Raw genomic sequence first — 16462 nt, forward strand, 5'->3', positions numbered from 1 at the left:
GTGGAGTACCTCTGCCCTCTACAAACCCTTTTTTGTCACAGAAATCTAGATCCAGGCAAAGAAATTCTCTGCCTGTTTGCATTTCCATATGATGAAGGGAGGAGAAGAGAACTTCAGGAAAGTTCTCATTGACAGAATTTGGTGGTTTTGCTATGTTATCAAGGGGGCAAGAAGTGTGTGCATGAATGTCCTGACTTTCGTTGCACAATCATGTCTCCACTTGTCTGCTGTTTTCCTTGCTTCCCACTTCTCCATTAAATCCCCAGTGAAGATAACCAGGACAGAAAGTATCTCATTAGATTTTGAGTAGCAGGTTTATTTTTTTCTGCCCCTGAGAAATTATGAAGGCATTTCTCCTTCTTTGGGAGAAATCCTGAAAAATTGTCCATCCAATTTCTCTCCCCTCCCCGCACTCCAATTTGGTGGAGAATTTTGAAAGGGCATTCATATTCAGCCCAGTGTAAATTGATACAGGTAGCGGGTGAGGGTTAATAGCGTACAGGTAGTCCTCGACCTACGACTATTTGTTCAGTGACCGTTTAAAGTTACAACAGTGCTGAATGAATGGCGGTTACCACCAGTCCTTGGAGTTTCAGCCATCCCAACACCCCTGCAGTCACATGATTGTGATCTGGGCACTTCGAACCTGGTTCACACTTGCAACTGGCTGCAGTGCCCCATGAGCATGTGATCACCATTTACAACCTTCCCTGCTAGTTTCCCCAGAAAGTCAGTGGGGAAACCGACAGGCAAGGTTGTAAGTTGCTGGGTTAAGTCTCCCCCCCAACATCCTCCCCCAGTCCCTCTGTGCTAACACCTTCCAGCCACTTGCAACCCCCACACAACTTCCCGGACCCACACTGCACCCCCTCACACCCTCATGCACCCTCCCCAACCTGTACTGCAAGCTCACGGAACCTCCTCAACCCTTGCTACATCCTCGTGCACATTCCCTGACCCACGCTACACTTCTCACTCACCTCACACCTCCTTGAACCACACCATGCCTCTCACACTCCCCCTCACGCCCTCGTGCACCCTCCCCAACCCTCGCTGCATCTCTCATGCACCCCCTCACAACCTCATGCACCCCCTCGCACCCCCTCCCTGACCCTTCCTGCACCTCTTGTACACCCCCTTGCACCCTCACACACTCTCTCTGACCCTTGCCATGCCTCCCTGCACCCACCCAGCAGCAGCCACTTACCTGCCTACCAGCCTGGGACTTGCAACTTCCTGCCAGCTTCCCCACTGACTTTGGTTGTGGAAAGCCAGCAGGAAGTTGCCTTGCCTAACAGCTGTGGGATTCGGTTAACAACGGCAACTGGGACTGCAGGGATTGCTGTCGCTAAGTGATGTGGTTGCACTTTATGATGGCATAACTTAGCAATGGAAATTCTGGTCCCAATAGCCATCATAAGTTGAGGACTACCTGTAGTCATTTTCCTCTGCTCATCGAAAATTGCTCAGAGTTGGCTTTAATTGGAGCAACTCATAAGCATTGTAAATAAATAAATAAAATACATACAAATCAATTGGCTTTTGAAGGCTAATCTTTTAAGTTCAAGCATTTGTTTGCAAAGGAGGATTTCACCAAATTGAGCCTCTGTGTGTGTGTTTGTGTGTGTATGTGTACATACACATACATACATATAGATACATACACCCACACGTAAACATACTGAGCAAAAAAAAAAAAAAAAGACAAGGCAACTTGGACCATCATATGTATGCTTGCAATGAACTATACAGGTACTCCTCACTTACTGACTGCTTCATTTAACGATGTTAAAGGTTATGACAGTGCAAAAAACCCAGCTTTGCTACTGATCCTCGCATTTATGAACATTGCAGCATCCCATGGTCACATGATCACCATTTGTGTGCTTCACAAGCAGCTTCTGACAAGCAGAGTTAATGGATAATGCAGAAATAAAATTGCAAATCACTTAATGACTGCTTGGGAAGTGAGGTCGTAAGTCCATTGTCACGTGATTTTCCGCTTAGCGACCACGATGCTTAGTGATGGAGTTGCCAGTCCCAATTGTGGTCACTAAGCGAGGACTACCTATACTCATATTTTGATAGGAGCATTGGTAAAGAATTATTTATAGAGACTTTGTATCTTTTCAATTGGGCTACTTTTTATGGAATACCAACTTGCCAAACTAGCAAGGGCTCTTACATGTAGTTCCATCGACTCATGGGTGGGTTCAAAATCTCACAGGTATCCAGCTGGGGACTCTTGCAGTTGCTTATTTCTGGTTAGTTATTAGATAATCAGAAAAAAAACCTTATCCACATACATGCCAGCCTTTTCTTCCTTATTTTCAAACCTGACTCACTAATATTTAACACTGAGACTGAATTCACACACAATGTCAAGTCATGATTTGTTTGACCATTCAGTGAACAACTGTTGATTGGCTTACATCTGCTAAAAGTAAACCTTCAGTTGGAAATTATAATAAACTACTTCAGGCTAAATATAGAGTGTAATTCAGCCATCAGAGGCAACACTTTTCAAAATGTTCTTTTTCCACAAGGTAGACCCACACAGTGAATGCATGCGATTTGAACAGTTTTGTGGTCTCAGAGATTAGTCGGGCATATTTTCTCCTTTTTATTTTAGATTAGTTTGAAATGTTCCAGTTCTTTCCCAAATGATCAGGCAGATTTCCAAACAGTTTTCCTAGACAGATCTCAAGGAACAGGAAAGGAAGCCGCTTTTTTCCAAAGAAAGCAAAGTAGATCTAGAGCAAGTTGCAGAGGTTGAGCAATATTGCTTTAGAATAAGAGGATTAACTAGGAAGGTTAAATCTCTTCCCCCTCCCACCCCTGTTCACTGTACTGAAATCAAAGTGCAAAATGTTACTTAGCTGGAAAAAAAGATGAGTGGGTGAGGACAAGTTTGTTTTTAATTTGAATCAGGCATGGGAGCGCGTGTCAAAAATTCAAGATGGTAGTTGTGATTATACAAAGTCTTGGCCCTTTTTTGCGTGTGGTCCACACGCGACACACACAAAGGGTAGAACCTCAATCGTTCAGTTATGGGCACCATCTGATTTTTTGACACCCCTGCAGACACCCTCTCTTGGTCCTTATCTCTAATATTTTTCAGCCTATAGAAAGCTACTATCCAGATTCAGGGTAGAATTCCCAGCCCTGCCTCACAATCTTCCCGTTTCACCTGGAGAGGCAATTTGTTTCAGTTCTGACCATACAAGACTAGGCATATGGGTGGATTTATGTTATATGTTGGTTGAAAGTTTCTTGTTTGGGTCTTGAGTATTCTAGCTTGGTTATCTGGAATGACTTTTGCTCTGTGGACTCTAAGGAAGAGGTTAGGGTGCTCTCTGATAGGATTGCATCCCTTGTGAGCTTGATCCAGGCCCCTCCTGATTCTTAAGTGGGAAGGGGTATGTGAGGCAATCTAGATTGGGAGGTTATTAATGCTTCTCTTTGGGAATTATGGATGCCAGCAGCCTTGAAAGAGGCTGTGGTGTATTGCCTCCCTTGCTCTGTCCAGGGGTGCTGGACAACTATGACAGGGGTGCTGGACAACTATGACAACTATGGTCTGGCCTCCAACTTCCTTTTTCTTGGGAAGGTTGTTGAGGGTGCTGGGGATTCAGATATAGAGCACTAGAGGAAGTGGATTCTCTGGACTCTTTTCAGTCAGGTTTAAGCCTAAGCATGGGGTGGAGTCAGCTTTGGACAGTCTTGTGGATCATCATCAATCATCTTGGATCATCCCAAGATCGATTGGGATCTTGATAGTGCATTTCTCTTCCTCCTGTTAGACTTCTTGGCTGCCTTTGATGCAATTGACCATGGTATCTTTATGGACCACCTACAGGGGTTAGGGATTGGGTGCACTGTTTGCAGTACTCCCATTGCTCCCTCATTTGGATGGTTCCGATTGACAGTGGGGACACGGGGTTGGTCAAGTGGCCCTTCTCTTGGAGGGTACCACATTTAACATCTATATGAAACCACTGGGATAGGTCATCTGGCAAGCCAGTATGGGTCACAATCACTATGGTTACAATCAGAAGCCCTGATCCCAGCTGGAAATGTCACTGAAGCTCTGTCCCAGTCTTGATGCTGTTGAGGTCTGGATGGGATGCAACAGGCTGAAGTCAAACGCTAGCCAGACAGCTTTTGTTTGATCTCTGTCAGCTCTACTGTTGCCTCGTGAGAGGTGACACTGCCCCTGACAGAGCAGGACCACAATTCAGGGGTCCCCCTGAACTCACAGCTACCGCTGGATGGGCAGATGGAGGCCATGACCAGCTTTAGTTTAGTTTGCCCAGCTTTAGTTAATACAGCAGTTGTGGTCATTCCTGGAGTGGGAAGTGACTCATATCTTTATCACCATGCAATTGGAGTCTGCCGGGTACTCTTACTCAAGGTTCTTTGGAAACTGCATTTGGTCCAAAATGGAATGGCTGACATATTGACTTGCACTAATCACTATAGTCATATTACACCTATTATGTGGGCCCTGCATTGGTTACTAGTAGGGTTCCAGGTGCAATTCAAAGTTTCAACTTATAAAATTCTATATAGCTGAGCACCTAAGAATTTGCCTGTGGTACCCCAGTTCTGTGAGGTGGGGGGGGGGCTGAAACCAGGAAGTTGGGGTTTTTTTTCTCCTTCATTCATAATGCCTGTCATAATGAACATCCTCCCTTTAGCTGCTACTGGAGTCTATGGGAGTGGGAAGGGAAGGGAAGGGAAGGGAAGGGAAGGGAAGGGAAGGGAAGGGAAGGGAAGGGAAGGGAAGGGAAGGGAAGGGAAGGGAAGGGAAGGAAGGAAGGAAAGGAAGGAAAGGAAAGGAAAGGAAAGGAAAGGAAAGGAAAGGAAAGGAAAGGAAAGGAAAGGAAAGGAAAGGAAAGGAAAGGAAAGGAAAGGAAAGGAAAGGAAAGGAAAGGAAAGGAAAGGAAAGGAAAGGAAAGGAGGGAGGGAGGGAGGGAGGCCTTCTAGAAGATGGCTTTCTGGAACACAGTGAAGACTATATTCTTCTAGAGGGTCTTTGGTGACTCTTTCTGTGCCATCTCAAGATAGATAGATAGATAGATAGATAGATAGATAGATAGATAGATAGATAGATAGATAGATAGATAGATAGATAGAAAGTTTTATTAGGAGAACCAGTTTGGTGTAGTGGCTAAGGTGTTTGGCTAGAAAGCAGGAGATGGTGAGTTCTAATCCTCCCTTTGGCATGAAAGCTGGCTGGGTGAATCTGAATTATTTTATTACAGTCATAGACCAGTAGCTGGCTAGGTGATTTTGGGCCAGTCTCTCTCTCTCAGCCTAGCCCACCTCACAATGTGGGGAAAATAGGAGTTGGGAACATTATTATTAGAATTTTGTCCCGCCTTTTTATATATATAAACCTTGTGAGGTGGGTTGGGCTGAGGGAGAGTGACTGTCTCAAAGTCACCCCGCCGGCTTGCACGCCTAATGGAGGCCTAGAACTCATGGTCTCCTGGTTTTTAGGCCAGCACTTTAACCACTACACCAAACTGTCTCTCATATATTAGGCGTGTATGCTATTTCAATTCAACTGAAATAAAGGTGAGATAAAAATCTAGTAATAAACAAACAAACAAATGTTAATTTGCTTGCTATTATATATTGATTTGTGGGTTTTGGTAAAAGTGCAGTATGTAATTCTTTTTGCATGTTCTTTTTACTGGCAGTTTTAACAGCGTTTAATGCTGTTCTGTGCTGCCATAAATCTAATAGATTCACCATCATATAATTTTGATGATAATGGTTAAATCTGAATGTTCATGTAATCTAACATAAATACCTCTCCTGTTTCTGTGAACATATCTGGAATCTATTAGTACATTTCCTCAGCCATTGTAATAAAAAGTGTATATGTAAATGACTTTTGTATAAGAGAAAGTAAAGTTAGGGACAGGTTAAGTCCCTAACTTTAGAAGAGGTAGCTCCATCAATAAATGGTAAAAGTTAATCTAAAGATGAGATTCCCACTTTGGGCTAAAACTGAAAGGTTTCTGCCAGCATAGTATTTCATTCAATGGTAAGTAGGACCTGCTCTTTGGAGTTGGAAAAGAATCACAAACCAGTGTTCTCCATGTTGCTCTTGGTTGCAAAATGCAGACACTGCTAGCTAAAAAGGAAGATCCGAAAACAGAAAAGGATGATAGTTTGATTAACGTTTAGATGAAGCAGTGAAATGAATTCATACGGTTTGACTGCATCTGATAACAATTGCAGTCAACTGAATCTGGTTGAACGTATCCGGTCACTGGTTGAACCCTCAGTCCCTCATTAGGGACTGCTGGAGGGGAAGGTCCTAAATAATTTAACTCCAGCCACAGTTATATATTCTAGGCTGGTCATCTCAAAGGCCCCAGAAGAACACCTGCCATACTGCCATGTCCTTGACCCAAAGCCTGCATTAAACAAACCCATTATATCTACTACAACACCTTGCACATATTGATCCATTGATCCAAGTCGCTGTCGACTTAGATAGATTTTCTCCATAACAATCTGCCCCTAACCTGGTCTTTCAGGTCTTCCAATAGTTTTGCTAATATTCCTTCCTGTTAATATTCTGAACAGTCTGAGCAAAGACAATACTGTAGAAATGGAGACTGCATGGTTTTGATTTTCAACAATTGTAACAGGAAATATTGCTGGTGTTCTTCCTTCATTCGAAGTACTTTTAAATCCAGAAACCTTAAAGGCAGCTAGCAAAAATTAAAAAAAGAAAAAAGAAAAAGAAAGTAAGAAAAGAACAAGGCATTAATAAAAATCAGTAAACTGAAAAGAAAGGAAACTGTCCACAAGCATCCACAAAATTCCTCCTTGAGTGAACAACAGGTATTATCCTGCACGTGAGCATCTCTGTTGCCTTAGAAAATTATGGATTTGGCCATATGTCTCTCAGTATATGTACTGTACATTCTGAAATTCTTTTAGGCAGGGACATCCATAGAAGGGGTAAAAAAAGTCAAGATGCTACTGTGACCCCCCAGTCAGAGCCTTGTACCTTTTTCACATATGGGAGAAATGTAAAAAAAAAAAAGGGGGGGTGGGTTCAATCATGCGGTCATGGCCAATATATTGACTTTTTTTGACCCCCTCCTTTCAGATGCTTCTGCTATGTTCTATTCTGCTCCTATGGGTTGTCTTCTCTGTGAGCTTCTGGATGCTGTAGTTATTGTTTAAGGTTTTTTGGTTTTGTTTTGTTTTGTTACACTAAAAGGGGGACTAAATATTTCCCTTACACCGTGATTCTCAAAGTGTGGTCTGGGGACCAAGACCCTTTCAGGGGGTCTGCAAAGTCAAATGAATAAATATTTTAAAATTTCTCAGTTTTAATTTCTAAAACAGTAAATATGGATACGGAACCCACATAATGGATTATATGGAACCCACATAAACCAAAGCTCTTGGGGGTCCTCAATTATTGTTAAGAAAGTAAAGGGATCCTGAGACCAAAATATTTGACAACCGCTGCCTTAAACTATTGACTTGTTTAAGTGAGAAAATTGTCTTAAATTTGCTGAGAATCCTGTAATGGAGGAAGAACACTTTTTTTCTGTCTAACTTTTCTTTTTCAAGTAGAATGTTCTTAAATTCAGGTGGTCTTCCTTTTGGGTGCTTAATTACTTTATATCCCTTTTTATTACATTTGTGACATTATTTTATTATGTTTGCTTTGTTGTTGGCTCACTGTGACGTACAGAAAGAAACAGGCTCCAAATGTTTTAAAATGTTAAAACACTTTGTGCTGGATCCTTTTCCTAATTAGTTTGGGGTTGGTTTGATGTCCTTGAATTATGAACTATCTCATGATCTCTTTTAGATGCTCTACCTGTTGATAGATAGATAGATAGATAGATAGATAGATAGATAGATAGATAGATAGATAGATAGATAGATAGATAGATAGATAGGTCTGTCTGTCTGTCTGTCTGTCTATCTATCTATCTATCTATCTATCTATCTATCTATCTATCTATCTATCTATCTATCTTGGTGGGTGGGTCACCTAAATTGCCCCACCTGCCATTTTAACAGAGCGATTGCATCGCTTCCACTTAAATGAATTGCCATTGTTCGGAATGCCAAGGCTAATGATGATCTGTTAATCTCCTTTCCTTTTCCAGCTCCCCATAATATGTATTCATTTTAAACTCTGAGTGCTGTTAAAATAAACAAACTTGGGTTTGACTGGTAAGTACCACCCACTGAGCGTCTTGCTTTCTATTTCCCTCCCCCCCTCCACTTCACCATTTCAGCACCCAACACTATGTTTGGCCACAAGGATTGCTCCAGCATGCAGAGCTTTAGCAACCCTCACGAGCCTTGGAATCGTCTGCACCGAACGCCTCCTTCGTTTCCGACTCCTCCGCCCTGGCTGAAGCCAGGTGAGATGGAACGCAGCACGTCTGCTGCAGCTCATGAACGAGACAGAGATGTAGATAAAGGAGACGCTTCTCTTAGTAAAGATGACAAAGAAAGGTATGAAAAGAGCACACACTGAGCACCGTGGAGGGTGACGCTGGGATGGGAAGCCATGCTGAGTTTTGTTCCCTCCTGATTGGGGCAATATATTTTTTTAAGAAAGGTACTCAATTTGTGGTTCCAGGGACCACGAGTGGTTGGTGATGACACTATAAATTATCCCTGTACCAGTATCTCTATCTCTATCTCTGTCTCTGTCTTTCTATTTACCTACCTATTTATGGCCAAAATCTTGTGGAATTGTCAAGATTTTAGCCAGCAAGTTTCAGCATTCTTGCTTGGAATCTCACAAGCTTTTGATGTTCCTGATGAAACTCTTGCAAGATTTTGGAGGGGAACACTAAAATCCTTTGAGATCTGGTGGTTGTGAAAGATTTGCCATTAAAAAATAATTGCATTCCATGTTTATTCCCTTGGATATGTTCTGGGGAATTACACTGACATGGTGCCGACAGGTACCGTGTCTGAGTTACATAATGGTCCTCAAAAGCTTTTGATGATGACATGATCCGCTTGAAAGAACAGGCTGAGAACTACAGTTTAGAAAGCAGCATGGAAAACAAGTAAATATTTCAGATCTAACTTTACATCGGATGCTTTCATTTGAAGATATTCAAATTTCACTCCCTATAATTCTGTGACTACAGAATACTTAAATTGGATTCTAGACTAAGGTTGCAACCTTTATTCTTTACCTGAGAACTTGCTCATTGAACCCAAAATAGTTGTTAGTCTGTATTGCATTTCAAACCATTTAAATATCTTAATGTTCAATTTAATTTGGAGAATGGTCTTACGTGATATTTTTCTAGTATATTTGGTTTTTTGGTTTTTGTCATAGGTTGCTGGAGAAGATTTGGAATTTTCCAGAACTGGGGTGGTGGGGAACCAAGATCCCTTAGACTCTGTCTGATCTGCCATTACCTGTGATCACCCTGATAGTCGGAACTAAGAAAAGTCAGTGTCCAACAATATCTTGAGTCTCCAGTTCCTCATCCCATCTCTAGAACAGCACAGACAAGTAGGGGTGTGGAGATACTGGGGTCTTATCTTTGTCAAAAAGGATGGTCTACCCCGAATTAGGAACTTCAGGTATTAAATTATAGGGTGCCTTTCCAATTCTGCATCTGATGTCACATCTGATTTTTAGAAACGTAGCAGGACTACACTAAGCCATATCTTAGACAAGTGGCTGAGAAATCTTCTGGGAAAAATGAGGTACTAATGCTTGAACCACAAAATGCTATGATAGAGATCAGAGTCCTTGTTCTGGATCTGCACAATGACAGATCCCCATTATTAAGAGGGCCCTAGTGGCAGATCTTTCTCTGTGCCTAGTTCTCTCTCCATCATCCTCTCTTTTTGGCATAGGAGACCACTTACATCAACAGGAATTTTATTTATCTTGTTAGGCTTCTATGCTACTCAAATCTGTAGCTCTGAGTGGTTTAGGAAGCACCAAAACACTGAATCCTCCATCCTCCCCAAATCTTTCCTAAAGAGCCACCTCAAATTATACTTGGAAGCTCACTGGCAGCCAAACTAACAGTCCTACAATGGCAAAATTTAATGTGCCCATAGTTACTTGGGCAGCTACATAACATTTTACTTTCAGGTATGCTGGCAGGGATGTTCAGCAACCCTGCCCATGTTCAGGTGAGGCCATTAAGATCATCTTACATTCTTGGAGGCTACTGCTTATACCATACAAATACAATACAAATACAAAATACTTTGTGCTCTCAACATTCCCTCTCCTTGCTAGATACATGGGTTGGCCTGAAGCTGAGAATTTGTCTATTTTTTACTGATGGATCAATTTACTTAAATGTCTAGGAAAGGTCTGAGTTCTTCTCAGTCATTATTGCTGTTAGAAGATGCTAGATTTGAATTATGCTCAAGCTTAAATGGCCTGACCATTTAATGTTCACTACTAATCTTTTTCCTTCTAATATATTAATTCCTTTTTTTGTTCTAATAGTTTTTTTTTTCTTTTTGGCCTTTGACCATAAATTGGATGGATGGGTGGGTGTATGGCATAAGACTTGGTAGCATCTCACCAGGCAATTTGGTTTCTACCTAGTATTAGTTGGCAAAGGGTAGAAAGAAGTCCTGTGGGTCTTGAAACCAATTGTAAAAAATAAGGGGGCAAAAATCAGTTGGTAAAATAATCCAGTCGAGTCTATTCATTTAAAATAAAAATAAAAAAAGGTTTGCAAAAGCCAAAGACCAAATAGTTTCCTAGAAGCTATTCTTGTATTCCTTTGTGTCATTCAGTGCACTTAAGAAGATGCTTGTGGGAAGGGGGCAAGAAGGAATCTCTGCCAACATTGTATTATCCACATTGGCTTGATATTTGGCTCTAAATAACCCCAAGGATATCCCAAAGGTCACAATTCTATCCCACTGTGGCCCACTAGCAAAATATACCTTTAGATATCTCAAAGGGGTCTCACATAAATCTGCAGAGGTGTTTCAGGTTGCCTGGCTGAATGAACACTTTTGTCTGATGGAACACCCTGAGGGAGGGTGTTATCTTTCTGGAACACCAAGTATGTGTTAGCATCCCCATTTAGAACTGACACCTTGTGTCAACACCACTGAAATAAATCAGGCTTTAGTGCAACCTTGCACAGCATACTCCCATCCAGATTCCTTGGATTAAAACTCCCATTATCTCCAAATAACAAGAGTTCAGTGAAAGAACTGGAAGGTGCCAGGTTAGGGAGGGCTGTTTTGATATATAAGTGGCAGGGAGATAGTAGCCTTCTAGATGTTGTGGGATGCTGATCCTCACCAGCTCTGATCTTTGGCCAAACCATCTGAAACTGTTGGGAGCTGGAACTAGTTATTCGTACGTGGCAGGTAATAATTATGCAGGATATTGACAAAACTTTGGTCTTAAGCCTCTCTATAATCTTTCTGCTGTGTTAATTTTTTGTGCTTTCATTACTTCTAGGGAGACTATTGAGAAAAGACATTCAAGCCACCCTTCACCAGCACCTATCCATTCTGTGAGTTCCCTTGGACATAGCCGCAGCTCAGTTGAACAGATCAGGAGCCACCTGAACTCAGAGATTCGTGAAAAAGAGAAATCCAAAGAGCGAGAGAGGGATCATTCAGAATCACGGAAAGATATCAGTGTTGATGAGCACAAGGCAAAGGACAACTATATTTCAGATAAGGAAAGTCTGACCCATGATAACAGACCATTGGAAGAATCTAAACAAGCATCTCAGGTGCCTTCACCCTACACCAGGACACCTGCTGCAGAAAGCACCAGACCTAACAGCAACTCCAATCGGGATGCTGAGAAGAAGAGTGAGCCTGCTTATGAGAATCTCAAAAAATCTAGTGAGGTCAAAGTGAAAGAGGAAAGGAAGGAAGATCATGACATTTCTCCTGAAACACCACAGACACACCGGCCATCTGAGCAACCACCACCAATGCCCGCAGCCAGTGTCCATCCAGGGCCTTTAGTGTCAATGCCCATGACTGTGGGGGTCACTGGCATCCATCCCATGAACACCATCAGTGGTCTAGATAGGACTCGCATGATGACACCTTTTATGGGGATTAGCCCAATTCCAGGTGGTGAACGCTTCCCATATCCTTCATTCCACTGGGACCCCATGAGGGATCCCTTGAGGGATCCCTACAGAGACTTAGACATCCATCGGAGAGACCCTTTGGGCAGGGAGTTTCTCCTAAGGAATGATCCACTACACCGCCTCTCCACACCAAGGCTATACGATGCAGAGAGGTCTTTCAGGGACAGAGAGCCACATGACTACAATAATCATCACCACCCCCTTTCAGTTGACCCACGCCGTGAGCACGAAAGAGGGGCCCACCTGGATGAGAGAGAAAGGTTACACATGCTCAGAGAGGACTATGAGCATGTACGGCTTCACTCTGTGCATCCCGCGGCCCTGGATGGCCACTTGGCCCACCCAAGTTTAATTACTCCAGGACTTCCTAGTATGCATTATCCCCGAGTTAGTCCCCCTTCAGGACTTCAGAATGGGATTCTCAATAAAACGCCCCCCACAGCAGCCCTGAGTGCTCCTCCCCCTCTCATTTCCACTCTGGGACCTCGGCCTGGTTCCCCCCGAAGGACTACCCCTTTGTCAACAGAAATGAGGGACAGGCCGCCCTCTCACACTCTCAAAGACATAGAAGCACGATAAATAATGGCAAAACAAGTCCAAGAGTGAACATTAGACAAACTGAAATCTATCGGATCTTCTTACTCAATAAATGAAGACTTTGGTTATGACCCAACTGTATAAAATGTATAGACCCAGGTGTACTAAGGTTTTCTTTTCTTCTTCTTCTTTTTTTTTCCAAAAAAATGGTTGGGTTGTATATTATATGTTGGGGAAAAAAAGTTTTCAGAACCTTTTAGGCAAAAGTTGGCACATTTTCTACGTAAATGCTCTTTCTTTCTCCTGTTTGGGATCCCTACAAGATCAAGATGTAAGTCAGTATTTCATCTCCCCAAAAAACAGAGTACTCCTTCCCTCTTCCCACCTCTCTCTCTTTTCCTTTTCGCCAGATTGAAATGAAGAAAACTATAACTCTTTTATTTTATTTTTTCTCCCCCGTAAGAGAGTTGTTGAAAATAACGTTATTTCGTGGGTTGATGGGTCATATATGCAACATGGGTAAGATGAAAGCTTTACTTTGTAAGTATGTACATAGGAAAAAAAAAAAAGTAACATAATGCATTACTACTTCTTAAACTGTGCTCTTTGCAGACTTCAATTGTGTGAAAGACCGCAGCTGCGGTACATCTAATGTCATAAGACAGCTAAACCCCTTCAGCTATGCAATTAATTTGGAGGTTTTTCACAAAAGCCTCTTTAACTCAAAGGCGCCTTGTCAACACACTCAACCACACATAAAGTCATACTTTCCCTGAACAAACCCACACATCCCTGATACCTTCTGGGTGAAGAAATAAACCATCTTCATCTTCAACAAGTAGAGCTTGGGTATCAACTGTTGTTTGCTTTTCCTACCTAGTGCTTAAAAAAAACTTTTTGCTAGCTAGCATTTTGTTCTTTCTCTTTCTTTTTTTAAGTTGAAAAATGTTGTACAATGTTAGATCACATCCAGCCTCTTCATAGCTGTTACTGGATCACTGTGAATCAAACTAAAAAACCCAGAAGTGGACCATTTTTGCTGAAATCCATTTAGAGGAGCCAAACACATTTTGAACCCAGCCAACAATATTGTCTGGGCTGTCCTTATCTTTAGGCCTTATAAAGTGTGGAGAATGGGTGGGAGGAGGGGATTTACAATCTGTCTCCCCCCCCCCCAGGTTTTCTGCCAAATTATAACTTTTAATATGAAAGAAGGGGGAAATTATTAAATGCATGGGAAATCACTGTATTAACAGCATTTCAATATTTAAATTTTATCAAACGTAGCTCATTCTCCTGACTTCACCCATTTGTTCATCTTTGTTTCATCCAACATTTGGAGTGTAACCAAAGGTTTCTCCAGGGGTTACAAGTGACAAAATGAGTGTCATGTAACAAAATCTACACTTACACAGGCTAATCTGCCCGGGGGATCATAAAAGACAAGATGGCAGCCACAATGACATTTTTTTTTAACCTGTGTTTTTTTGTGCAATGCCTGTAAAAATAAGCAAGGCTTTGGTCATGCAGTCACAGCTGCCATTTGACTTTCTAACCTCTCCCCCAGATGCCTCTGAAGTTACAGACTTGTGCCAGATGTTGAGATCAGATTAAAGACCCAGCAACAATATTTGTACAACATCCTAAGTTTGGTTAGTGTTCACCTTGATTATTTTTTTTTCTTTTCTTTTTGTGGTTTAACATGCTACGCAAATCCAGTCCATTTGGTGAGTTTATATATTGTACAAACTCAAAAAAGAACCAAATGGACTTCCAGATTTTTGCACCCCAATCCCTAATTGAGGTAGGGCAAGTAAGGAAGTGGTGCATGAAAATGAATGAGGGAGGTTTTATTCCAAAATCCTGGTGGGCAGCTGGTTGATCTCAGACACTGCCTTAGTGGTTCTACTCACCTCCAGTACTTGGCAAACAAAGAGCATCTGATGCTTCAAGACTTTTTGCCCCCAAATCCTCTAATATCTTGGCATTGGTTGGATCTGATAGGAGTTGAAGCCCAGTACAACTGGAGTACACCATGTTGCCTGCCCTGGTGTGAGTTTAGAGCCAGGCCTTATAACATTAACCTCACCTTTTCTAAATGCCACCTGTTGTAAACCTGATACTTCTGGTGCTATATGGAGTAGCAACTTGGAACTATCTAAGGATTTTGGATATCCTTACCATTTGGGAAAAAGAACCATTTTTGTTCTTATTTTGGGGTTGGGCACCAATTTTCTTAACCCCTTTCCCACATTCAGGCTCTAGTTTTACATCTAGTAACATAGGAGTAAGGCTTGTTACCTGGGATGTACTTTTGACCAGGTGCAGAACTGTGCTATTAGCTCTTCAGAAACATTGCCCACACGGCACTCTTACGTGGACATTTTTCCCACAGCCCCATCATTGTAGGGATGAACAGCAGAGGGCCACAAGCACCATGTTGCCTGTCACCCCTTCTGGTATCCACAGGACTACCATGATTATTCTAGAAATGAGAGAAGGCTTAAATTTCACAAGATCATCCAAGCTAGGAGATGTCAATGATCTCATTTGAAATCTCATGCATTTTCAAGTGAGAAGATTGAAGTACTGCAAGACTTGGGGGGGGGGGTGTGTGCGTGTGTTAAGAATCCTAACATTGCATGAAATTGGCAATCCCATGAGATTTGGGCCATTTTAAAAATGATACTCTGCTTGATTTTGGGTTTGCTCATGCCAATACTCAAAATCATGTGGTGACGTTCATCACGGAAAAGGTTGCCATCGTGCATTGTATGATGTTGATTTCTGTGGTTTCTGCCGTTATTTTAGCATCAGTTACAGGCAAAAGGAAATCACAAATATCCTCTTTCCCCCGCCCCCCCAAGTCGAAATTGTTTTCATAATGTTCAATGCCTCTGTTTTCATGAGATTGTTTTGAAATGCTCAATTCTGTTTTGAAATACTTTGGAGAGAATATGACTTTATCAGAAAGCGTACAGTACCTTGCCTCCTAATAAACTGTAAAAATATGTGTATGGGATTAAAAAAATAGTTCCATTGGTCTTCTAGTGTTAAAGTGATATCTCAAATTGTTTCTCCTGTTTTGACAAAAAGAAAAAAAAAAGTCTATTCCAGACCGCTGTTTCTAATGATCAGAAATCTATTTTAGTAGTCAACTAAAAAGTTTTAGTTGTGAACTTCAGATTTTGTGAACTCCAGATGTTGTGCAGTGTTTTTTTTAAGAACAAGACAAAACAAAGAAAAAAAAGAGAACCCTGAAAAAAAATGTACACTGGCACTGTAGTGATAGCTTTCAGTATTGTATAAAAATATTGTTATATACAAATCTTTTTTGCTGTTTCTCCTGTATGTAATAAAGTCCTTTCTAAATCTTATGTGAAAAGGAAAAAAAAAAAATCAACAACTCTGAAGCAACATTCAATCCACAGCATGTTTCCTCATGAGCAAAGCCTTGTGTAATGTAAAATCTGTGCCATGTTATTAAAAAATGTGAACTAAACTGGTAGGCATTCTTTGTTTGGCGTGACACAGCTCAGAAGACAAGATTAAACTTGGCAGGAGCCTATCAAACAACTATCAGAGCTCATTGGACTTCAGCTCCCATCATCCTTGACTCTGCAGTGCTGATTAGGAGTGGGAGTACAAAATAGGCTCCCCAACATTTCCAAAAAGGACTCATTTGCGCTTGTCTCTCCCCACCACCATCAGTTTTATCACAGCAATGTAATGCTTATTTATAGTTCGGATTAAATGGCTTTTAAGCCATTTTTCACTTTTGATGCAAATTGTGGAGC

The 16462-nt window shown here is 41.6% G+C and overlaps 1 protein-coding gene across 1 annotated transcript in view; it reads left to right on the forward strand.

The window, feature by feature from the left end:
• The window catches only part of LOC103052998 (activator of transcription and developmental regulator AUTS2), a 94474-nt gene extending 78320 nt beyond the window's left edge, over window positions 1–16154 (forward strand). Inside the window, exons 14-15 of the mRNA XM_088152324.1 lie at window positions 8292–8514; window positions 11477–16154. Of these exons, the coding sequence (XP_088008450.1) occupies window positions 8292–8514; window positions 11477–12707 (1454 nt within the window). The 3' untranslated portion in view covers window positions 12708–16154. The remainder of the gene's footprint in view (window positions 1–8291; window positions 8515–11476) is intronic.
• The last annotated feature ends 308 nt before the right edge of the window (window positions 16155–16462 follow it).

The sequence above is a fragment of the Python bivittatus genome, unplaced genomic scaffold, assembly GCF_059951505.1.
Source record: "Python bivittatus isolate LINGU-HERP-01145 unplaced genomic scaffold, Pbiv_v1 ctg000690_np1212, whole genome shotgun sequence".
NCBI classification, from domain to species: domain Eukaryota; kingdom Metazoa; phylum Chordata; class Lepidosauria; order Squamata; family Pythonidae; genus Python; species Python bivittatus.